The sequence below is a fragment of the Pocillopora verrucosa genome, chromosome 12, assembly GCF_036669915.1.
Source record: "Pocillopora verrucosa isolate sample1 chromosome 12, ASM3666991v2, whole genome shotgun sequence".
NCBI classification, from domain to species: domain Eukaryota; kingdom Metazoa; phylum Cnidaria; class Anthozoa; order Scleractinia; family Pocilloporidae; genus Pocillopora; species Pocillopora verrucosa.
Window position 1 is genome coordinate 4,224,851 of NC_089323.1, and position 23,419 is coordinate 4,248,269.

The 23,419-nt window shown below is 38.1% G+C and overlaps 3 protein-coding genes, 1 non-coding gene and 1 pseudogene across 4 annotated transcripts in view; 4 read left to right on the forward strand and 1 right to left on the reverse strand.

The window, feature by feature from the left end:
- LOC131793497 (uncharacterized) overlaps positions 1-2,637 on the forward strand; it is a 28,203-nt gene extending 25,566 nt beyond the window's left edge. Inside the window, exons 10-11 of the transcript XR_010715864.1 lie at positions 1-275; positions 1,964-2,637. The exon at positions 1-275 is cut by the window's left edge and continues 184 nt beyond it. This is a non-coding gene — a transcript (uncharacterized protein). The remainder of the gene's footprint in view (positions 276-1,963) is intronic.
- LOC131793486 (glycine dehydrogenase (decarboxylating), mitochondrial) overlaps positions 1-23,419 on the reverse strand; it is a 202,057-nt gene that overhangs the window by 102,847 nt on the left and 75,791 nt on the right. The gene's annotated exons all lie outside the window — the stretch shown is intronic.
- LOC131793492 (uncharacterized) lies at positions 5,171-8,199 on the forward strand. Its single transcript, XM_059110908.2, has 3 exons — positions 5,171-5,420; positions 6,016-6,477; positions 7,359-8,199. The coding sequence occupies exons 1-3, from the start codon at positions 5,171-5,173 to the stop codon at positions 7,673-7,675; spliced, it is 1,029 nt and encodes a 342-aa protein (XP_058966891.2). The 3' UTR covers positions 7,676-8,199.
- On the forward strand, positions 9,394-12,246 carry LOC131793477 (uncharacterized; annotated as a pseudogene).
- Positions 15,808-21,471, forward strand: LOC131793493 (uncharacterized). Its single transcript, XM_059110909.2, has 3 exons — positions 15,808-16,057; positions 20,402-20,869; positions 21,164-21,471. Exons 1-3 carry the CDS (start codon positions 15,808-15,810, stop codon positions 21,469-21,471), a joined length of 1,026 nt encoding a protein of 341 aa, XP_058966892.2.

The window sequence follows — 23,419 nt, forward strand, 5'->3', positions numbered from 1 at the left end:
TCAAGTTCAGGGAATTATTGATGAGCTTAAAGGAAAACCTTTTAAGGACACGTTGATCTTGTCATCAGTTCAACGGCAAACCTTGATCAACTGGTTGAAGGATACAATGACAAATGCTAGCAATGATTATGTCTTGCTGTATAGGGCTTCACGCAATGGCTGGAATGCGTCCAACTTTCATGCCTGTTGTGATAACAAGGGACCAACAGTTACAGTGGTCAAGAATGGAAATTTTATATTTGGAGGATATACAGATCAACAATGGGAGTCACATGGTAGGTCTCTACTAAGTCTGTGGTAAAGAAGAACAGGTAGAGTAGTGAGGTGACTGTTTTTGCTGTGAAGGTATCTTTTATGGGTGCATAAACACAAATTTGACAATATCATTGTAAATTGCTTTTAGCTGATGTCTCTTGATAAAAAAATAGAATTAATTTTGGTTTAACCCCTTCTCTCCCAACATCTTATTAGTAGTTCTCCTTACTGTCTGTATATAATTGTTATGTTGTTATTTTGGACAGTGTGATATTGGATCAACTACTAACCCCCTAAAAAGTATTTTTCATTATTCTCATAACACTTCTGCTTGATATTGAATGGATAATGTAGGGAGAAATTATTTCTTGATCACTTGTAGGGGTAAAAGGGTTAAACTAAATGAGCTACACCCAGAATGGTCTCCTATTAAGGGTCACATTTTAAAAAGAAATCTCCTTCTTCTCTGACCCTCTACACCCTAACATCAGTAAGCATATTCTCTTTAATGCTCCTTATACATTTCTTTGGGTGCTGAAAAAGAGAACTTGCTTAACAATCAAGGATTTCTTTTGCTGGTGATCATTTTCTTTGTTCTCATGACCTTAATGTGTGATTGAGGGGTGATATTGTAAGGAGAAATTAGATGCTTGTCACTCTTTGGGGTTAAAGGGGATCTCATTAACTTGGCTTATTTAGATTCCTTGGATTAACATTCAGAGGAAAATTATGCTAAAAGCTCACTACATAATAATTATGACCAAAATAGTGATGATGTTAATGATAGTGATAATTAATAATTATAATGATAAAAATTCTGATGCATAATTAATTCTTAATTAATGCTAGAAGAGACAAATTAATATTTCCCCATAATTTTAGATCTGTTTCCCAAAGCCTCGTGGTGTGGGTTGGGGGTTGGGGGGGCAGGATTGGGGGTGGGGGGGGAGCAAAGGGTGGGGAGGTGGAGAGTTTGAGCCAAAAAAATACCTTCAAAGGGTGGCGTAATTTACAATTTGTGGAAAAACAAACAAAACTTTCGAAAAAAGTTCTGAAGAAGGGCTAATGCTCGAAACATCAGCTTAAAAAATCTTGATGGTGGCCAATTTACATTATCAGCTTAGTTGTTAAAACTAAATTACCCTGTTATACTCTCCCACCAATGCAGCACCACAGTTTCTTTAGAAACTTACCCCCCTTAAAACTTTTGACAGACTCATAGGACCTCAGTGCCACAAATTTAGATATGATGTTTGACCTCCTTACTTTTCTATCACATTCTAGTCTCCTTTATCCCTTCCTGATTCTGTTTTATTTGCAGGATCTATACAATCACAGTGAGGGCGTCATTGTTTTGTTTATGAGCCCAAACCTCCAACTCTTGAGAAATTTCAGCTTAGGTTTATATTATTACCTTTCTTTTATTTCCATTGAGTCATTGTATTAATTTTTTAGGGAAGGGTGTTCGTTTGTTATAGAACTTTGAGGTCTTGTATCCCCTTCGGCAAGAAAGGTCAAACAATGTTTGTGTTGACTATTATGATGGACTAGTGGTTTTATAATAACTGACAGTCTTGAGGCAATTTCTCTTGATTCCACTCCATTTGTTCCCTGTCTCTTTAATGTTATAAAGAAATATTAGATTATTCACTCTTCAACGGAACAAGAAGCAACTGATTTCTTATAGACACAACTTTTTTTTTTACAGCTTCAGGAGTATACAGAGAGGCTTCGGCCTCCTTCCTCTTCAGTCTTGTCAACCATAGTGGCCTGCCACCAACAAAGATGGCTTTGAAAGATGGAAGAGAAGGATATGCCATCTACTGTCATGGTGGTCAAGGCCCAACATTTGGAGGTGGCGCTGATCTTCGCTTTCCTCATGCGCCAAATTCCAACACCTGCTATGTGAACCTGAACAACACTTATGAATGCCCTGTAGGTCAGAATGCTACTACATTTTTTACTGGAGCTCAGACATTTACCATCCAAGAAATGGAAGTTTTTGGTTTTGAAAAGTAAGAGACTGCCTAGGCTATTCACTCCAAGTAGTGACCATAAAGGAATTTCTCTTTAAATTATAGATACATTTGTGAGCAGAAAGGTGTAGAGAAGATGGTAAAAATATCAGTTGTGGGCAACTGTTTGAATGTATATCAAATTTTCCGAGCCAAGATTATAGGAAATGTATGGTAGACAATGCAGCTAATGGATATGTAGGGCTTGGAAGGGGTTAATGATCATATTAATGAAAAGATAATAGATTTGAGGTGCCGTCATTTGTTTGTACCGTATTATGCAAATGAATTGTTCATATCAAAGTTGTTAACCCTCCTTGGGATAAGTAATAAAATATTCAGATGGTCATGCTTGGCACATCTCTCGTTATTTCTCAGGCTTGGTTGTTCAAAGCTGGGTTAAGATAACCCAGGGTAAGTGTGAAATTTGATTTCATATGTAAAAGGTTTATAAGAAAACTCAGTTAAACTTCTTTTGTCTACCATTTAATGATGGGATGCAGTGAAAAAAAAAAACCAAAAAAAAAAAAAGATAGAGAAAATTATCCCAAAAAGGCTTTTGGGTGCAGAAATAAAGAAACCGGAATTAATACTTAACCCTGGGTTAACGCTAACGCGAACAACTGAGCCTAGCTGCAGACCTTTTTTTCTGTGTCGTTCATTGGGTGCCTTGTGGGGTTAATGATTCGTAGTGAATTCTTCAAGCTCCCACGTGGCTCCATCAGTAAATCGCCCGGCTGGAACATGTTATTTACAAGAAACTAAGGAAATTTCAGTTCTAATTATAGAGTTTGTTCCCTCATGTGAACTAGAGGACTACTTGACCACGGGCGTGTTCGGGAAGTTAAGGGGCTAAGAAGAAATTTCCCCCTCTGTGATGCCATTTGCGGCAAAAAACATTCTCTCTTCTCTCAAAATACGAGCTGCCCGTAATTATCTCGGAACTGAGCGCACGTGAATGAAGATTTTAGATATATGAAAATTCACATATTTGCACTGCGGTGGAAAGATGAAATTAGAAGATCCTCGCAGCTAAGAACACTACTGAAACTAGTAGTTGTAAGAAGGACCTGAAAAAAAAAAAAAAAAAAAAAAAATTTTTTTCAGGTCCTTCTTACAACTACTAGTTTCAGTAGTGTTCTTAGCTGCGAGGATCTTCTAATTTCATCTTTCCACCGCAGTGCATATATGTGAATTTTCATATATCTAAAATCTTCATTCACTCGGATGTTTATTTGTACCCAATTTATTGACCAGCTCCCAGTTGGCTTGTTAGCTCAATTGGTAGAGCGCTGCACCGGTATCGCAGAGGTCATGGGTTCAAATCCCGTACGGGCCTGAAATTTTTTTCAGGTCCTTCTTACAACTACTAGTTTCAGTAGTGTTCTTAGCTGCGAGGATCTTCTAATTTCATCTTTCCACCGCAGTGCAAATATGTGAATTTTCATATATCTAAAATCTTCATTCACTCGGATGTTTATTTGTACCCAATTTATTGACCAGCTCCCAGTTGGCTTGTTAGCTCAATTGGTAGAGCGCTGCACCGGTATCGCAGAGGTCATGGGTTCAAATCCCGTACGGGCCTGAAGTTTTTTTCAGGTCCTTCTTACAACTACTAGTTTCAGTAGTGTTCTTAGCTGCGAGGATCTTCTAATTTCATCTTTCCACCGCAGTGCAAATATGTGAATTTTCATATATCTAAAATCTTCATTCACTCGGATGTTTATTTGTACCCAATTTATTGACCAGCTCCCAGTTGGCTTGTTAGCTCAATTGGTAGAGCGCTGCACCGGTATCGCAGAGGTCATGGGTTCAAATCCCGTACGGGCCTGAAATTTTTTTTCAGGTCCTTCTTACAACTACTAGTTTCAGTAGTGTTCTTAGCTGCGAGGATCTTCTAATTTCATCTTTCCACCGCAGTGCAAATATGTGAATTTTCATATATCTAAAATCTTCATTCACTCGGATGTTTATTTGTACCCAATTTATTGACCAGCTCCCAGTTGGCTTGTTAGCTCAATTGGTAGAGCGCTGCACCGGTATCGCAGAGGTCATGGGTTCAAATCCCGTATGAGCGCACGTTTTGGCCAAAAAGAGATTGGCACAGTTGCACCCTAGCTGTGTCCTACCAGAGATCTCGAATGTAAAAAGACACATCACATCAGGCTGTTCTCGTTTAAAACGTCTATGATACGTTTTCTCTACAACACGGGACTGTGCGAGAGTAAATTGCGTTCTCTATTTTTCCATGCAATTTTCTTTCCACCTCAGGACTATGCGAGGGAGAAAATCTATCTAAAAAAACCAGTTTATTACTGAATGAAAGTTCACAAAACGTCAGCCTTACCGTAGTTATTTGACCAAAGAATTGAAAAATCGAGCTGGTTGAATTTTAATCCGATCGCAGAAGTCGGCGCTATCAGGTGCCTTTCGCACAATCTGCTTCTAGTTTACATAGTATTTATTAGCAACTAGAGAAGAAAGGGAGTGCTCTGGTCCATTTCTGAGTTACGCAACTAATTTTTGCCTTGTTGGTAACCGCAAAACACATTTAAATGGTTATCTGTGGGAACCATTCAAGGAATTTTTGAGTGGACGTTTGCGAATACTCCATTCTTTGATTCACCCCCCCCCCCTCCCCCCCGTTTTGCTAACTTGCAGAATTTATTCTGAAACTACAAAAGGAACTAAAGCGAAATGATATCATCAAGCACTTGGAGGATGTCTTCAAAAACAGAAAAACAGGTTCTTAACTGTGTCGACGCGAGTACTTCATATCGTGTGACATAGGTTACGTGTTGTGTGACCATTCAAGTAATAAATTATGCATCGTTTCCGGAAAGATTCCCGGAATCAATTGTTCATGGAAACATCACTTTCTTCAGCGCTAGTAAAGAAAGATGTCTTCACCAAAAGAGCTCAAAGAAGCGTCCAAATTACCCTCCAATGAAGCTTTTGAAGAAGTAAACAAATACATTAAAGGTGTTTACGACATTCTGAAACAGGAGGCGAATAAAGTTCACCAAGAAAGGGACGCGTTTGAAGAGGTGGCAAAGAAACTTGAACATGTCCACTTTTCGAAGATGTTGAAACTTAATGTTGGCGGCCACCTTTTCTCGACAAGTTTGTCGACAATGAATAAAGATCCAGGTAACTTAGCCATGTTTGTTACAGTTTTAAATATATATATACACTTAAAATAACTGACTGATAAGAGCTGTTTAAGGACCTTGAAATTAATTCGGACCACTGTTATGCATGGCGTCACAGTGTTTCGAATCACTATGAGCGTCAACTATAATTGCTTTAAGACAGATCGAAACGATGAAATTGAGGTCTCTTTGGTAAAAAAACGTGGTGATTGGTCGGGGGAAACCGAAAAGCGACGAGGATGGCGAAGTATGGTGAAAATTGATCCTGATTGTAATCGACTGTCGAACTGCGAACGTGCGGACACGATGCCAGAAGACCCAGACCATAACATAAATCCTTCGCTTATAGACATATGGAATTTCATTCTCTAAGGGTTACTCACATGGAAATCAAACGTTGCACATTTTGGTTGGACTTTAAGAATGAAGAAAAAAGAACATAATTGGGAAAACATTGTAAATGCAGAAACAAATGAATATAAAAAGCAAAATAGTCTTCCATAGGATTAACTGATCCATTATCTCAATAATTCTGACATTTTTCGACCTGAATCTAATTTAATTAACGGCATTTTGTGTGCTTATTCATCCAGGTTCCATGTTACATGCCATGTTTTCTGAAAGATTTGACACAAAACCTGACGAGGATGGAACCTACTTCATTGATCGAGATGGAACCCACTTCCGGTACATCCTGAACTATCTGCGCACGGGGGAGCTTGTCGTCCCCGATGATAAGACTGTTCGTCATGAACTGCTGATTGAGGCCAAATTTTATCAAGTCGAAGGAATAATAAAGGAGCTGACACCAAAACCCGCCTTCGAGGCGTCTGAGATCCTCTCAGCAGTCCAGGGCAAAACTTTGATGAAGTGGTTGAAGAAAACCCTTGGTCTTGACAGCGTCAGTGATGAATTGTTATACCGAGCCTCCCGCGATGGCTGGGCAGCTTCCAACTTTCACTTCTGTTGTGATAACAAGGGACCAACAGTTACGGTGATCAAGAGTGGAAATAATATATTTGGAGGATATACTGAACACGCATGGGAGTCACATGGTAGGGTCTTAATTATAAGTATTTTTTGAGTGTAAAGGTAAATTCGACAGAAATTAACTCATGAGCTGAAACTTAAACACGGAGAGAAAAAGTTACTCGCACCCTTGAGAGTTTGTTGAATTTGAATTGCATGAACAGCATATAATGTAGATATTCAGGCCTCATTGCGTAATTTGCTTAGCTTCAACCAGCTGCGTTCATAAAGCTGTGTGCTTGTCCTGAGATTACCTCAGTAACAGCCTATACTAATACAATAATAGGAAAAAAATAGTTGCAGTTTTAGGTTGTGTCATATTGAAAGTTTCCGTAATCGAAAATTCATTATAAAAATTCAAAAATTCATAATAATCCATCAAATATTTTTGTTCGCGAGCGATTGGTGTAAACGCATCATGTGACCGGATGTGCTCCAGCTAAAACTGGGGAGTACCTGTGGATATACCTAAAGTGATATTTCTCGATTTTCAAACCTTACGTCCACTACGTTTAGTCTTCCTTTAAAATTCAAGGTGAGAGACGTGTAGCTGTTGTTACAGAAGAAGGGACAATTATTTGTTCATAAATTCATACCAGAGAACACGGAAAAGGGAAAATCTCAAGTAGTAAAGAAGTAACTTCGTAGACTTCATAAACATTTTTCCCGCGCGTTGCACACATATTTGAAGGATATGAATATAGTAGCCTCCATTTGGATATGCTCGTACATTTGTCCTTTGACTTAATTTGTTCCTCAAGGATCACAGGATTTTCCTCGAGCTTCGCTCTTGGAAAACTGTTTGCATCTTGGAACAGACAATGTCCACACACAAATATCCGGGCATATTTTGGTGCCAAATGAAAGCGATTGTTTATTTATCCATATACGTACTTTTATTCAATAGTTTCTGGATCGTACAAAACAGCACCAAGATCGTTCCTGTTCAGTCTTGTGAACCCAAGTGGTCTATCACCAACAATGATGTCTTTGAGAGCTGAATACCAATCGTACGCTATCTATTGCCATACTAACTATGGGCCAACATTTGGAGGAAACCACGATCTTCATGTCGCAAATGCACCAAATTCTGGCAACTGCTATGCAAACCTCAGCCACTCTTATACGTGCCCTACAGGTCAGAATGCTCAAACGTTTTTAACAGGAAGTGGGAATTTTTCTGTTAGTGAAATGGAAGTGTTTGGTGTTCAGGAGCAAGAGTAATTGAAGTGGACTAAAATTAATAACCATTAATATCAAATCTCGTTATTTTTTTGTGTGTGTGTTTCTTTTCCCGTTATATTTAGTCAGCTATTGAAAGTTTTGTTGAGTTGTCTTATTGGCGAGCGAAGTCGTTGTTCTGTCGATGACATGGATGTGTCCGGTTTCCAAAACGTAAGGCACATGGTTGCCTTGTTACGAGACTGAAATTCAGAATAATAGTGTCTGTTTGTTAAGGATCACATCTCGTTATTGATAGTTTAGATAAGTTGTGTTTCACTGTGGGCTCGTGACATATTATCTGATTCTAACCTTGCACACCTCGCAAGGCAGATTCAAGACTGATAACCGAACATTTAGACTATCAATTGAAAAGACAAAGCGTAGAAAAAAAACCTTTTTTAAATGAAATAAAAGTGAATATGATAATGGGTACTGTATCTATCCTTTTCTTTTGTAGTCAACAAAACTAAACCGTTAAAAACCAAATCAAGAGTGGTTTACTTTTTTGAAAGCGAAACTGCAGTCAAGCATTGAAAGGGGAGAATTCTTATGAACCTTTATGTTCCACAGTGTTATGTAAAGATTTATGTTGTGCATGCGTTCAAATTAGGGTCAATGGTTTCAGTAATTCTAGCATCGTAAACTTGAAGAACATAGCATTAAAAATATAATAAAGTATTTATTTCTCACATTCCTGACGCACGCAAATGACTACGCTTTGGATATACGAAAATTAACTTTTCTAGTCTTCAAAAACCCGCGTCATACAGGGCATTTCAAGTGAGTGTCAAACTGTACCACAACGGTCATGCAGAAAAAAGGAAACAATCAGAAGGAGCTAATAAGAACCCAAAGATAGAAAACGCAACCCACCTGGAGGCGCAGGAAAGCGACGACGCTGTAAACAAGACGCGTTTGGTTTTAGTTTTGCGTCTGATTGGTGGAGAGGATGACGTACGTTCAGGGACCAATCAGTTATCTCTTGGGTCGTAGGATTTTGGTTGTGTCGCCATAAAATATACGTGATTCCCCCGTAAAGCTCTGTAGTAATCTAATGATACCCTCTCATTGGTATACATATTTTTCATAATTTTCCCTCGACCTCTTGCTAGTTATATAAAAGTGCCAATCTTAAGTCTATGCAGGTTATTTCCCTTGAAATAAACAAAGTATAAAAGTAAGTCCTTTCTGTAACTTTACGACTACAAAGCCAGTTTTCTACATTCTACCAGTGTGACATGAATAAATAACCCTCAAAGAAAATGCTCCTTCCTTGAGAGTGATCATTGGTTGTGAACATAATCTAGCTTTTCATTAGTCTATTTCATAGTCCTAAATACCTTTGCTACTAATTCACTCGGGCAAATTTACAAATTTGTCAGTTGTTATCAGCAAAATTTCATCTATCCTTCATCATCCTTATTCATTTGTGGTCATCAGCGTATTTTATGTGTTTTTATCCTTACAAAATAACATTTTTAGTATTTTTATATTTAAGAGAGTTTGTAACATTTTTCTGGCGACACTATCTTATTTTAAGTCTTTTCCCGTATCCCATTCAAACCTTAGCGCAATTTTAAAGCTAGATTATCGCTGGGTCGCGTGATTTTTTAACGTGATGTGACTGATGACAAATGAGTTGAATTGTGAAAAATAGCTGAAATTAAGCATCACTCGTTGTGAATAGTAATTCGAGAACCAACGGGTCAGATAGCTGATGAACTAAGGCAGAACAGCGTGAGGCAAACTTTACTCGATTCTTCCGAGTGCGTTTTGAATACAACTTAACTTTGCTGCGAGAGAGATGTCTTCAACGCCAAAGACTGTAGATGCAGAGGATTCATCCAGTGATGGAGCCTTCGAGGAACTTCACAAGCACATCAATGACGTCTATGACATTCTCAAGCACGAGACAAACAAGCTTCGCAAGGAGAAAGAAGCTTTTGACGAGGTGGCGAAGAAGCTTGAACATGTTCACTTTTCAAAGATGTTGAAACTGAATGTCGGTGGCCATATGTTCACGACAAGTCTAGAGACCATGACTAAAGATCCAGGTAATTTGACCGTTACTTAGAATATTACAAAGTGATATCTGTTAAATGAACGTCGAGAGGTCAGGAAAGTTTTAATGATCTTTGTGAAGACGTATTCCGAGAACATGGTTTTTAAAACTACGAAAGCCAAATGTTGGTGGTTCTATTGTTTTGTAGCCGAAAATATAAACAGTAAGGAGGTAACGATGTACTAAAAAAGAGAAATGAAGAATGAAGAACAACTACTGGCCCGACAAATTTTACATAAAATAAGAACCGTGACAGAAGCTGAAACTTTCACTTTCAAAATTGTTTGGCTCGAGGAGTCACTCATGCCCAAACGAACGACTTAAGCTTCCGCTTTTAATCAAAGGTGCTCCCAATTAATAGAGGAAACCAGTTGCGGTGCATTTGCCATGTATGGAATTGACTGGAAAGATTCCGTTAAGGAAATTGCCGATGTTCGATTATTTGGTGGGCAGACAAACACTAAAGGGGCAAAGATAAACAGCCCGAATATTTTATGATTCGTGACGGAGGTGACACTAACTTTTAAAGGATTTGGCTCAAGGAATCACTTATTCACTCGCATCTTAACGATTCAACTAGAAATGGGCCACTAAACTTTAAAATATTCAGTTAATCAATCGCCTTTTCTTATGAATTCCGGAAGATTCTCTTGGTTGACGGTAAAGAACAACTTTTTTTCTTAGAATAGTACACAGATAATACGTTTGGCCCTTTACACTCTAAAATAAGAATTCATATTCTCGACAAAGTTCTCCATCAGTACATATCCGTTTTTTTTTTTTTTTTTTTATATATATAAAGCGGATGTGTTCGTTTTAATTCGATTTTAAATTCAATGCGTTTTATGCAGTGTGCTCTTTCAAAATATGCACCACGGATGATTTTATCAAAACTATTTAATGATTATATGATATCTTCACAATGTTTAAACGCAGTTAAGACAGAAGGGCATTGTTCCAACCACCCCTACCTCTCTCTTGAACCACAGTGGGAGTGCCATTTAGTATGCATACCCGAAGATCAGTGTACAAGCATGTATTTGACATAAGCTGATTTCTTGGCGAAATATGTTTTTGCTCCTTATCGCAGGTTCCATGTTACACGCCATGTTTTCAAGCAGATTTGACACAAAACCTGGCGAGGATGGATCTTACTTCATTGATCGAGATGGAACCCACTTCCGTTACATCCTGAATTATCTGCTACGGGGGAGCTTATCGTTCCTAATGACGAGATCATTCGCAGAGAGCTGCTGGCAGAAGCCAAATTTTATCAGGTTGAAGAAATGATAAACGAGCTGGAACCAACGCCATCAGCAGATTCAATCCCGGCTGTAGTTCAACCGTTCAAGGATTCAGTGATTCTCTCGTCCAGTCAGGGGCAGACTTTGATGAATTGGTTGAAGAGCACACCAAGCTTTTCCAACAGCGATGAGCTTTTGTTGTACCGAGCTTCCCGGGATGGTTGGGCTTCTTCCACTTTCCACTCCTATTGTGATAACAAAGGACCAACAGTTACAGTGATCAAGAGTGGAAATAACATATTTGGAGGATATACTGAACAAAGTTGGCAGAGTAAGTCCCAAACACTCACCAAGTTCTTTCCTATGAGTTGTTCTCAAATTCTTGTTGGAAAATTACGACAAGGATACTCAAATAATTAATGCTAACAGAGTATTTCAAAAGGCATGATTGTTAATTTTTTATAAATTCCCACCTTGAGGATTTGAAGCAGATCAAAAATTTGACAATAAATACAAACAAAAGTTAGATTCCATTTTGTTTTGCGTCTGATCACAGAGGACATCAAAAAGAAAAGAAAACTGGCAAATGAGCTACTGTGTTTTTAAATCCAGCACTGAATTTTATGTCATATTACGTAACACAAGCACGTACCCGCGCACGCTATAACATTTACAGCGTTGTTTCGCGTGTGACTAATGGTCGCGTGTCGCGGCTCGGGCCTAGCGAAATTTATAGCCGCCATCTATGATTTAATGGCAGCGGCATGGAGGGGAGAGACAGAAATGGAGAGGGGTGGATGTTGGGGTGTGAATAATAGTTAACTCCGTCAACTCTGACTCCAAATCAAACATGGCCGGTTGAATAAGCGATCCCACTCTTCCTAACGTTAAATCGCCTTAATGAGACGCCTGCACTGCAGTGTAACAGAACAACGGAGTTTTAAAATGGTCGGATTGTGTAGGCATTAACTTTAACTTGTTGGCTTGTTTTTTTGTTTTTTGTTTTTATTTAGGTAGCGGAACATGGAAAACAGCACAAAACTCGTTTCTGTACAGTCTTGTCAACCCGAGTGGTCTGTCACCAACAAAGATGCCAACATACGGGGGGTGGTCATGACCTCTACATTTGCAATGCACCAAACTCTAATAACTGCTCTACATATTTGAATAACACTTATCAATGTCCATCGGGACAAAATAATAACATGGTTTTGACAGGAGGTCAGTACTTCAGGGTGAGTGAAATGGAAGTTTATAGATTATAGACGTAAAAGGAGTTTTTTCCTCGACTGAACTGAGAATAGTTTGTAAACTACAGCCTCTCGTTCATTTTCTTTTACAAGTTGTAGTTGCACGAATACTGTTGACTTGAAAAACAGAAAAATCAAAACTGTAGAAAAAATAGTGATGGAATAGATCGTAATATGTGTTCGTTTAGTTTGATAAGTTGCTGAGTTTTTGAAATACTGTTTTTAAAATGCTGATTATTGAGACCTTTCCACTGTCTACAATGTAGATGATGGTGCGCAAATGTACATGTTTGCACTATTAATCACATACAAATGTTTCTTGAACTTTGGTGTAAAACCATAGATATCAATAAAAAAACAAAACAAAACAAAACAAAAAAAATATCAGAGAGTCTTTCCCATACTTTTCTTTTCGTTATCACCCTGACCTTCTTTCCTTTCTCAAAAGCCCCGGCACTCTGTATGCACCTCAGGTAGTTTTTTCGACCATAATGTTACAATATTGTCACCTAATTTTTTCACCTTTTTTTTTCAAGTGGTTTTTATTTGAAACACTCTTTTTCACGCGGTCTATTTTTGAAACAACTAAATAAAGGGGATAAGTTTCTGAAGAAACTGTAGTGCTGCGTCGGTTGGAGCGTATAACGGGTAACCTACTGTAAACAACTTAGTTGGTAAGTTGAAAACGTAAATTGGCTATTGTGAAGAGTTTAAAGGTTGACGTTTCGAACGTTAGTCTTTTCGTCGCACGACACGTCAGCCTTTAAACTCTTAACGGTGGCTAATTTGCGTTTTCAACTCAGTTGTTTACACTAAATTATATGTTTGAAACACTCTTTTTCCACGTGATCTTTTGTTTGAAACACTCTGACGTCTTATGTCTTTGATTTGGAAACAAAATAGACAGGTGAATTTTGTTCAAAGAACGATTTGTTAAAATATAAGCGTGAGCCTGTGAATATTCAGTTAACTTCAATAGTTTTGAAATGTTTTTTCTCTTGAAATTTCTTTCAGTCTTCTTTTTAATAGTTGCTCCTGCAAGTTTCAAATAACTTAACATGTATCGAGGAAGCTTCTCATAAAAAAACAGGTACACCTGTAACGCCCCGATGGCGCGATAAAAGAATCGTTCAAGAGGATAATTTTCACATCCTCTTCAGAACTCCCGAGTGAGACATTGCGAATATTATTCGTATGTGAAAATTCAAGTTGCCTTAAAATCAAGGTTGTTGTTTTTAAAATGTGCAAAAACTATCTTTTTGAAATCAAGGTTGATTTCAAAATGATCCAGATCCCCCTTTTATAACTACTTGGATTTTGATTCATATTCTTTTTGACAACTGCACTGTTGATTTTCTCTATCCACCTCAGTTTTTCCTTGCAATGAGATATATGAAACAAAAAAAATTATAACGGCTAACCTTAAGTCTGCTTCTTAATTCTATTCAGAAACGTGAGGTAATAAGGAAAGAAAGGAAATTGCTTTGCTTTCGTTTGTAAAATCAATCGAGTCGAGTAATTCAAACCAACTTTGACGGGAGATTATGTTAAAAAATAATCAAGAGACAACCCGTGGTATCTTTTCAAACAGCTTTCCTATGTCGACCTCCCCGTCACCTTTTCATCAAACTAAGTTGAAAGTTAAAAAACAAGCGAAGCTTTTAAGCACGAGTTAGTCGAAAATAGTTACCGAAAGGCTTGTATAATATATAAATCGAGTTTACGAAATCAGTAATGGAGAGAAATGAGACCAAATCGATGCAGTCGCACTTTAAATTCGACACTCAATGGACAAAACCCTAATCATCCCTTCTTGAGACGAATCATAAGTTTTGAGCCTCAAGGTTTGGACACCTTAAATATGTTGCAACTAAACTTTTAATATTCCTGTGCTATTCTAGTCTTCAATTAGTTATAGGAAATTCATTGTACCCAGCTAATTGTAAGCTATGTTTCGTAAGTAATGTGCTTAAAGAGAGCTTATATATTGTAAGTAATGTATGTCGGTGTAAATAGTCGCCCTCCCACTGACTTAGATGATTTTCACTGCATCGAGAGCTTTTGCTTGGGTCTCCTTGAATAAGCTTCGGACCAAAACAAACCAGTGACCAATCGCTGCTCAGATTCATGTTCACGTGACACGATGACACTGATGGAAAGTTAAATAAAATGGAAATTTAGATAATCTTCAGGTTGATAACGTGAGAAGGGCTATGCATGTCCAAGATCTGTGAAGACTTTTTTTTCAGTTAGCTCTCTCAACCTTTTTCCTGCACGGCCAGTTGGTTGTGTCTTACATGTGCGATGATTGGTAATGATTCTCCCAGGCTCACTTGGGACTCTATCAGTTTATCGCCTCGTTAGAACAATTTATTCGCGAGAAGCTAAGAAATTTCAGATCTGAGTCTAGAGAATGTTCCCTCCCTTTACCCGTTCGATACGGCTGGGAGACCGCTGAACTGTGAAAATGGCGGACAGTCGGGGGTTAATTCGAGACCCAGACCGGACTATAGCTAGGGTCATTAAACAATCAAAAGAACAGCGCTAACCGTCTGTAATTTTCTATGTATGGAAAAAAAAAGTTAGGCGAAAAGAGATTGGGATTTTTGTATACTTCGTGCGAAGCCGATCTCTAAAAAAAATTATGCATGGCACTTGGTGGACACTTCGGCGGTCCACGTCCAAAACATTAATCATGCGTTTTCTTTCTCTTAACACCCATAGTATTGTGCGAGGGCAAAGACTATATGTGAAGGCAAATCTGTTTATCCCTGTCACTGCCTAGATTTCAGCCAGCGGTTAGCCTATGACTAGTACCTTGGCCACCATATACAAGAATGGGCATCTAATAATTATTCACAGGTGGTGTGATTTACTCTCCTGAGTTCTATTCTGTTTGCTTTGTAATAAACTTTTGAGTTCTTACGCCTCCAATCCCTAAATATAAGTTAGCAAAATATGTTAGCCTTATTGCACTTGTTTTACCAAATAAATTCAAGCACAAGCCGATTAGATTTTAATCCCGTAGCGAAGTAAGTTGCTCAATGCCTTTCGAACAATCTTGCTTATTATTTCTAAACTGAATTCAGTTGTTGTTGTTAAAGAAGAAAGGCTAAGCAACATTCTGATTAATGATTGACCTAGGCAAAATTGACTAATTTTTCCCTCGTCGATAAACTCTAAACTAGTATGTAACTGAGTTCTCTGTATGGAATTATTTCAACTCCTGAGCTATTTTCAAGGGGATTGTATCCTGGAAAATCTTTTTTTGCAACACTTATGAACAGTCCAATTTTTGATTCAGCTACGAATTTACCAAAACCTAGAATAAAATAACATCAAGAAGCACTTTGAGGAAGTCTTATAATCAGTGAGGAAAGTAGGGTCTACTTGTGGCAACGCTTAATCGCGTATGCTCTTATTTCTAGACATGCAGTCATAGACAAGGAATAAATTATGCATTGCTTCCGGGAAATTGAATGATTCCCGGAATCAATTGTTCGTTGCATACCTAAAAAGGCACGGTAATATCACTTTATGCTGCCCAAAGGTGTCTTGCTGTTCTAGTAAATTAAGATGTCTTCACCAAGAGAGCTCGAAGAGGCGTCCGAATTACCCTCCGATGAAGCTTTTGAAGAAGTAAACAAGTACATTAAAGGTGTCTACGACATTCTAAAACAGGAAGCGAATAAGGTTCACAAGGAAAGGGAAGCGTTTGGTGAGGAGGCGAAGAAGCTTGAGCATGTCCACTTCTCGAAGATGCTGAAACTTAGTGTTGGCGGCCACCTTTTCTCGACAAGTTTGTCGACCGTGATTAAAGATCCAGGTAACTTACTCGTGTTTCTTGCAGTTAAAAATACATAACCTGCACTGTAAATTTGTCAACTGGGTCTAAGTCGACCCCAATAAAAACCATTTCAGCCCTTCAAAAAACCATTTCAGCCCTACCAAAAACCGTTTTGGCCAAAAGAGAAAATCGATTCAGCCCCTTTACTGAGAATCAGCCCCCATATAAGGCCATTTTTTTTTTTCCACAAAGGGTCAGTTAACCTTAATTTGGGGCCATTTCAGATCGTTTTTGGCCTCAAAGAAAAGAGTCATTTCGATCCAGAACATTCAGCATTATCAGCTCCATATATTTTGAAACTCGAATAACTCAAACACAGCAAGGTTTCCATTAAATAAATAAATCAAAAAATCCATTCAACCATCAGCTTTATCCAAACATAACAACTTTTATAATTTCTACTGAACTCGCGGCTTTTAAGCTAAAAATATCATTAAAAGACAAAACCTTTCATCGGTGTCATAAAAAGTATTTTCCCTCCGTGATGGATGGACAATTTAGATTGCACAGTTTCCCATCGGAAAAAAAAATTGCATACCACGAAACAAACTTCAGAGTGGCCGAAAGAGCCTCATTTGACAGGTGGTTGTTAGCAGATTCGGCCCAGGGAGTGGGTTTCCGCAAATCGATCCCAAATTTAAAATCCAGTCTTTCGACTTCGCATATTCCGAAAGAAACTTCTCTTAATTCTGTTGCTCCTAAGTCTCAGCTAATTCTTGTTACTGGCAACTTATTTTTTATGCTATAGTGTAAGCAGATTGCCCGTTTTCCTTCCACAACAGGTGTTACCGGTTCAAGGACGTTAGGTAATCATTTACAAACATAGCTGTCTACTTTTGGCCATTTCTCTGAAAAAAAAATTATATATCGGGTTCTGTTTGACCCAGAAATTCACTTTAAATAGGTAAATAGTCTCGAGTTCAATCTAGTGTAACTACACAGTTTTCACTGACGCACCGGCTATCTCAGTCACCATAAAGGTTTTGTTTACCAAGGTACCGACAAGAAATTTAATTATGTGGCCGTGCAATCAACTCGCGTAGGCATGGCGTTTCGTGCGGCGTTGTTTCGGTCTTTCGGAAGTAAAACTCATTTGAAAATTTGAAAGGAATCTATGTGAAGAATGCATGAGAAAGTTTAACAATTGTCTTGTAGAAAGTGTATTTTAATGAGTAATTGTATTAAACCGGTAATTACTGTAAAGACCATGTAGAAGAGTTGGACCTCGTGATTCGATACGAACTCCTCGTTGAGGTCAGCATAGAAAGCTCTTCCCAACAAAATTGTTCAGTTGATTGTTGAGTTCATTCGCTGAAGGTTCGTACGATGTTATATTAATGCATTTCTTGCTACTTTGAGGACTAAAAATAAATTTGTTTGCTCAAAATAAAAATTTTGCTATGTTGTTAATATTAAACTAAGATACCAATCCCATGAGTGCTGAAGGGCAGGAGCCCATTACTTAGATTAGTAATAGGCTCCAGGATAGGGAGGGAACAGGGCAACAGCGACCGAAATTGATTGAGCAATAATCACAAGACTATCTGGTGACCTTAAAAGTAATAGACTGTTCTTTACGCAAGTGCCACGAGTATTTATGAAAAATTAGCGATCAGAATAAAACTTGAAATATTTTTGATTCTGTTTGGGAGAAAGGGGGGTGGGAAGCGTGATCTATATGAGGCCGGGAGCAGGAGGAGAAACAACGAAGACGATGGTTTTTTCGCTTATTAATGGGTATTATTCCGTCAAAAACACTTTTCTAACAAAGTTTTGAAATTTCCATTTAACCTCTACCAATGCCTAAAAGAAAATTTTGGAAGCAAGAAAACGTAAATTTGTACTCGGGCTGGAAAAACAGCATTACTTGTGGTGCATATCAAACTCTTTCCCCAGCGCGACGAACATTTGTTTTTCTCGGTTCCAGGTGTACGCGACCACTAACCCACGTAATGCGCATGATCTCCGTTTCAAAATGGCGGACAGGCCAAAGAGGGAAATAGAAAAAACAAAGCGATTTTGCCATGAATACTCAACATACACCCCCGTTAAAAAGGTGAATCCACGAAAGAAAGATACAAAACTGTGTGATATTGAGATCGTTATGATATTAAATCGATACCGAGGGCCCGTTTCCAACTTGCTGAGAAGTGCATTAAATTGCCTTCCACCACGATTAGTAGCTTTCTTGACAGCTTTCTGAAGACAGAATATTTTCTTTCTGAAGACCTCTGATATGCGGCTATTGATTATTACATCTCGTATACCTGATTGCTCAAACACTTTGTTTACGATCGTTGAAAGGACCGACTCATGGTTCTCCGTCTTCGTCTTTACATTGCTTTGAAATAGAATAGATTAGTAAGCTGAAACGAAAAATGAATTGGGGAAGTTTACGAAAAATCCAGCAAAAAAGCTTTAAAAAGGCATTTATTTAGACTTCATACTTCAACGAACTTCACAAATCTTTCTTGTTTATCTCGTAAGTAAACGATGGCAGATAAATTTTAGAAGCGCTTTGTGAGTTTTCCGATCCCGCTCCTACTGCTTTCACGCTTACAAAACAGGAAAAAATCAAAAGGAGGAAGATACAGCTGTTTTGAAACGCCATTCGACGAGGGTAAATCTGCTTTTTGTTCAACACTTTACATATCAAAACAAAGGAAATTTGTTCCTCTTTTTGATTCCTTTGGTACATTTTTAATTTGCGCCTGCGTAAAAGAGATATCGCCCGAGACCCTTCGCTCGGTCGTGTTTTGATCAAAAACGTCTTGTTAATTTCAAGCAACTGCTCGGAGAAAAAGTAAAAATGACGAGGGAAAAACTTTACCTTCAAGTTAGAAAATTAGCGAAATAGAAAGCCACAATATTATAGTTTAATATTTCAGAGGTACATTGAGTGCTTTTTTCCGTAGAGAATCTGCACGATGGTAAAACATTCGAAAATTACACTCGATTTGAGTGGGGCGTTGAAGTGGGCGTGGTCACTCGATTCATGTTAAGACTACTTGTACCCCATGAGTTTTATTTGATTTGGAAATCCCTTCAATCCCATCACGTCATAATGAGATGACACATGTACACTTGCACTTCAGTATCTGGTAGGCTGTAGCTGTCGAAGAGCTCCAGCGAAGAAAGCGATCCAGGGTCATCTAGGTTAAATTTCGTCAAAGACTATGTTAATCAGCCTCAGTATTTTTCGGTGTGGCAACGAAAAATCTGTTCAAGGAAGACCTTCTTGGGAGCTCGCCCCATACGAGTGTACATCCCAAATTGCTGAAGATTTTGCCTCGTGGTGCAAACTTGTTTCGAAGGAATGCCGCTTCAGTGAGCGCGCGGAGAGTGCAGAGTGGTTCACTTTTCAACGCAATTTTTTTTCTTTATCTTGGACAAGGCTAAGGCACTTCCCATTAGGATACGGAGTTGATTTAGCCATTAAATTTTTTTTGTTTTGACCATACATTGGCCCAAATTGGCCACGAAATAGGGACCAATTTTCACTCCCTCTAAGGTAGGAATTGGTTCCAGAAGGGCTGATTTGGCCATGCAATCGTGCCATTTTGACCCCATTGAAAGCCAAAAGTACCCCTCGTTTTTCCAAAAGTACCCCTCATTTTCCCATACAGGACCATTTCTGCCCTCTTTGCTGGGGCCAAAACAACTCTTTTCCAGAAGGGCCAAATTAGCCCTTAAAATAGGATTGTATTTTACTCAACGGAATGGCCCTATTTTGGGGGCTGAAACAGATCCGTTCGATTTACAGTGTGGGAATAACTGGCTAATAAGAGTTGTTAAAGGATCTTGAAGTTAATTCGAAACATTGTTATGGCGTCACAGTGTTTCGAATCATTGCGAATGTCAACTTTAATTGCTTTAAGGTAGATCGAAACGATTAAATTGAGTTCCCTTTGGTTAGAAAATGAACTGATTAGTTGGAGGGGGCAACGAGGATGGCGAAGGGTAGTGAAGATTGGGTCTGATTACAATCGACTGACGAACTGCGAACGTGCGGACACGTTGCCAGAAGCCCAGATCATAACATAAATCCCTTGCTTAAAGACATATGGAATTTCATTCAACATGGATCACTCACATGGAAAGTTAAACGTCATTCACGTTCTCTGGACATCAAAAGTGAAAGAAAAAACCTTTATTAGGGAAACGTAAATGCAGAAATAGATGGATTAATAGATAGGATTAAAAGCAAAAGAAAAGTATTCCATATAATTAACTTATCCATTTATTACCTTATCCCAATAATTCCGACATTTTTCGACCTGAATCAAATGTAACTAACGCCATTTTGTGTGCTTATTCATCCAGGTTCCATGTTACATGTCATGTTCTCTGGAAGGTTTGACACAAAACCTGACGAGGATGGAACCTACTTCATCGATCGAGATGGAACTCACTTCCGTTACGTCCTGAATTATCTTCGCACGGGGGAACTTGTCGTCCCCGATGATAAGATTATTCGTCATGAACTGCTGATTGAGGCCAAATTTTATCAAGTCAAAGGAATGATAAAGGCGCTGACGCAAAAACCCGTCAGAAAAACCGCTTTCGAGGAGTCTGAGATCCTCTCAGCAAACCAAGGCAAAAGTTTAGTGGAGTTGTTAAAGAACATCCCAATCCTTCACAGTGTTAGTGTTGAAATGTTATACCGAGCTTCTCGTAATGGCTGGGCTGCCTCCAACTTTCACTCCTGTTGTGACAACAAAGGGCCAACAGTCACAGTGATAAAGAGCGGAAATTACATATTTGGAGGATATTCCGAAGGAGAATGGGATGGTAAGATTCTAACGAAAAATATTAGTCCATTAATGACTTGTCTCTGTCTCTAATGATTAAAATATCTGAAGAGTCTTGACGCAGATCATATCCCGGCGAGTTCTGAGTTACTTGATAGAAGTACTATTAATAATAATTTATCTCCGATAGAGTGTACATGACTCTTGAAACCCTGTATCGTTGAAGCAATTTGAATAAAGACGGTCTAACAGATTACTCTTAGTTTTATTAGTTATAAACCTAGTCGTAAATCCACTAGATATGAAGTGTGTAAATCGCATTTGTATTTTCAAGGTTCTTCAGGGTATAGAAGGGCACAAAACTCGTTCCTATTCAGCCTCGTCAACCCAAGTGGTCTGCGACCAACAAAAATGCGCTTGAGAGCTGAACAGGAAGGTTATTCTATCTGGTGCAACAGCAGTTATGGCCCAGTATTTGGAGGTGGCAATACTCATGATATTCTCATCCACAACGCACCAAATACTAACAATTGCACCACGACCCTCAACAATACATATCAGTGCGCAGTGGGAAGCACTTTTCTGACAGGAAATCAAAGCTTTCGTGTGAATGAAATGGAAGTTTTTGGATTCGACACTTAATAACGTCTGTTATTATGTGACTGGGCAGATTCTTAGACTGGTGTTCATGACCTTTACCTGATCGTGTTATGTAATAGATAATTCATGTAGGTTAAAAATAACAATCAAACCTTTAACAGGTTTTCCGTGTTAATAAGTTACTTATTTGTACTTCTTTGGCAACTGTGATTATGATCAGTTCAGTAGAAGCCCCCGTAATTATTTTATGATTATTAAAATTTCTAGCACTGTACCAAAGACATTGTAAAAGTGCTACAAGAAGACTGTCACGAAGCAGGTCAATACATAGATAGACAACGTGGAGGAAGAACTTTCTCTTTTGTTGCATTTATTTGGGACTATGGATATTCTAATAAGTCGAATTCACTGTAATTAATTTTATTTCTTTGGGTAACGTGAGCATTTTATTTAAAAAATACTACCAGCTTTAGGTACAGCTTGCCCAATTCTTAGCAGGTTTTGCTCCACATTATACTTTCCTGCACTCCGAGTCGTAGTTTTCCACTCCTTGCAATTACCTCTTACAAGAGTAAATTTACATTTTTTTTTTAAATTTGGTCTTGTACCTCTAGCTGGTAGGATCTTCAGAGGCTTAGAAAATACTACCGGCTAGAGGTACAGCTTGAATATATAGTCGACTTTGCCCAATTTTTACACAATTTTCGTTGAATTTTGCTTTTTGGCATTCTATATAGTCTCACACTACATCAGCATCACTTTGTCAAAAATATCTTCCTGTTCCTTGGTCGTATACCTCTAGCCGGTAGGATCTCAAGTGGCTTAGAAAATACTACAGGCTTGAGGTGCTTCGTGCATTTACTTTTTGATTTATTGAAAAAACCTTTCTACATTCCATGTTAGTCTTACACTGTTGTGGAGTCACTTCATAGGTATATTTTCATGCTTTGCCGTCTTAATCATCTTGCTAGTAGGATCTTGCATTACTCAGAAAACACTACCATCCAGAGGGGCAGCTTATGTATGTGAAGTAAGCTTGAAATCATTAACATTGTTATGTTTTAAATGAATTGATAAAGTTGATAAATTTTAAACCAGCCTGATTTATATTTTCTTAGTTATGGATTTATTTTAATACAAATATAACCAGTTTTAGATGACTTTGACTTGAAATTCGTTTAAGACTTAAATATGTCAACCAGATTTACTGAAGTTTGTTATGTAATTCTATGCTTAAGTATGAGTGGAATTTCGTAGTAAGAAACGGTCTCGATTTTCGTGATGTTTGTGTTTGATTATTGAAGTATTGTTGAGAAGGCCAGCCATTGTCTGAAATACTAAAATCAATTCATCTTTAGGTAGTCCTAGGATAACATGATTTTAATTCACGAAATTGATATATTCGCTTTGTATTTTTCAGTGATATTTAACAGCATGTATCACTGTATGAAAACCTAAGGGCAAGTTTTTCTTTAAAATATAGAATGATCATCTACAATATATATATATATATATATATATATATATATATATATAGACAGAATTTATACAATTATATAAATGAGTTTAACCTGTGCCTGTGTTATTTATTGTATTTTTTAAATAAAAATGTCTATTATTATAAAGAAATCAAACCTTTCTTATTTGAAAACCAACCACAAATCCTTTGCTTATTGCCAAATAATGCTTGCTCTAGTTTCAGCTGATTCCCCATAGAGAGACATTTGATGCTTATAGCTTGTGTGTTGATTCAGGATGTAAGTGGCTTCCGTTTCGATCAATGAAGTAAGATCTATCCTCGCCAGGTTTTGTGTCCAATCTGCCTGAAAACATGGCGTGTAGCATAGAACCTGCGATAAGGAGCATAAACATTTCGCCATGAAATCAAATACATACTCGTATACTGATCGTCGGGTATGCATGTGCATGTTGAATAGCATTCCCACTGTGGTAAAAGAGAGAGGTAGGGGTAGTTGGAACATACCCCCTC

What these genes read in the sequence shown, in the direction of transcription:
- LOC131793493 (XM_059110909.2), top strand. Translation starts at nt 15,808, where the DNA reads ATGTCTTCACCAAGAGAGCTCGAAGAGGCGTCCGAATTACCCTCCGAT. An exon ending in GACCGTGATTAAAGATCCAG is followed by an intron (nt 16,058 to 20,401) that starts GTAACTTACTCG and finishes TTATTCATCCAG; the next exon opens with GTTCCATGTTACATGTCATG. An exon ending in TTCCGAAGGAGAATGGGATG is followed by an intron (nt 20,870 to 21,163) that starts GTAAGATTCTAA and finishes TGTATTTTCAAG; the next exon opens with GTTCTTCAGGGTATAGAAGG.
- LOC131793492 (XM_059110908.2), top strand. Translation starts at nt 5,171, where the DNA reads ATGTCTTCACCAAAAGAGCTCAAAGAAGCGTCCAAATTACCCTCCAAT. An exon ending in GACAATGAATAAAGATCCAG is followed by an intron (nt 5,421 to 6,015) that starts GTAACTTAGCCA and finishes TTATTCATCCAG; the next exon opens with GTTCCATGTTACATGCCATG. An exon ending in ACACGCATGGGAGTCACATG is followed by an intron (nt 6,478 to 7,358) that starts GTAGGGTCTTAA and finishes TTTATTCAATAG; the next exon opens with TTTCTGGATCGTACAAAACA.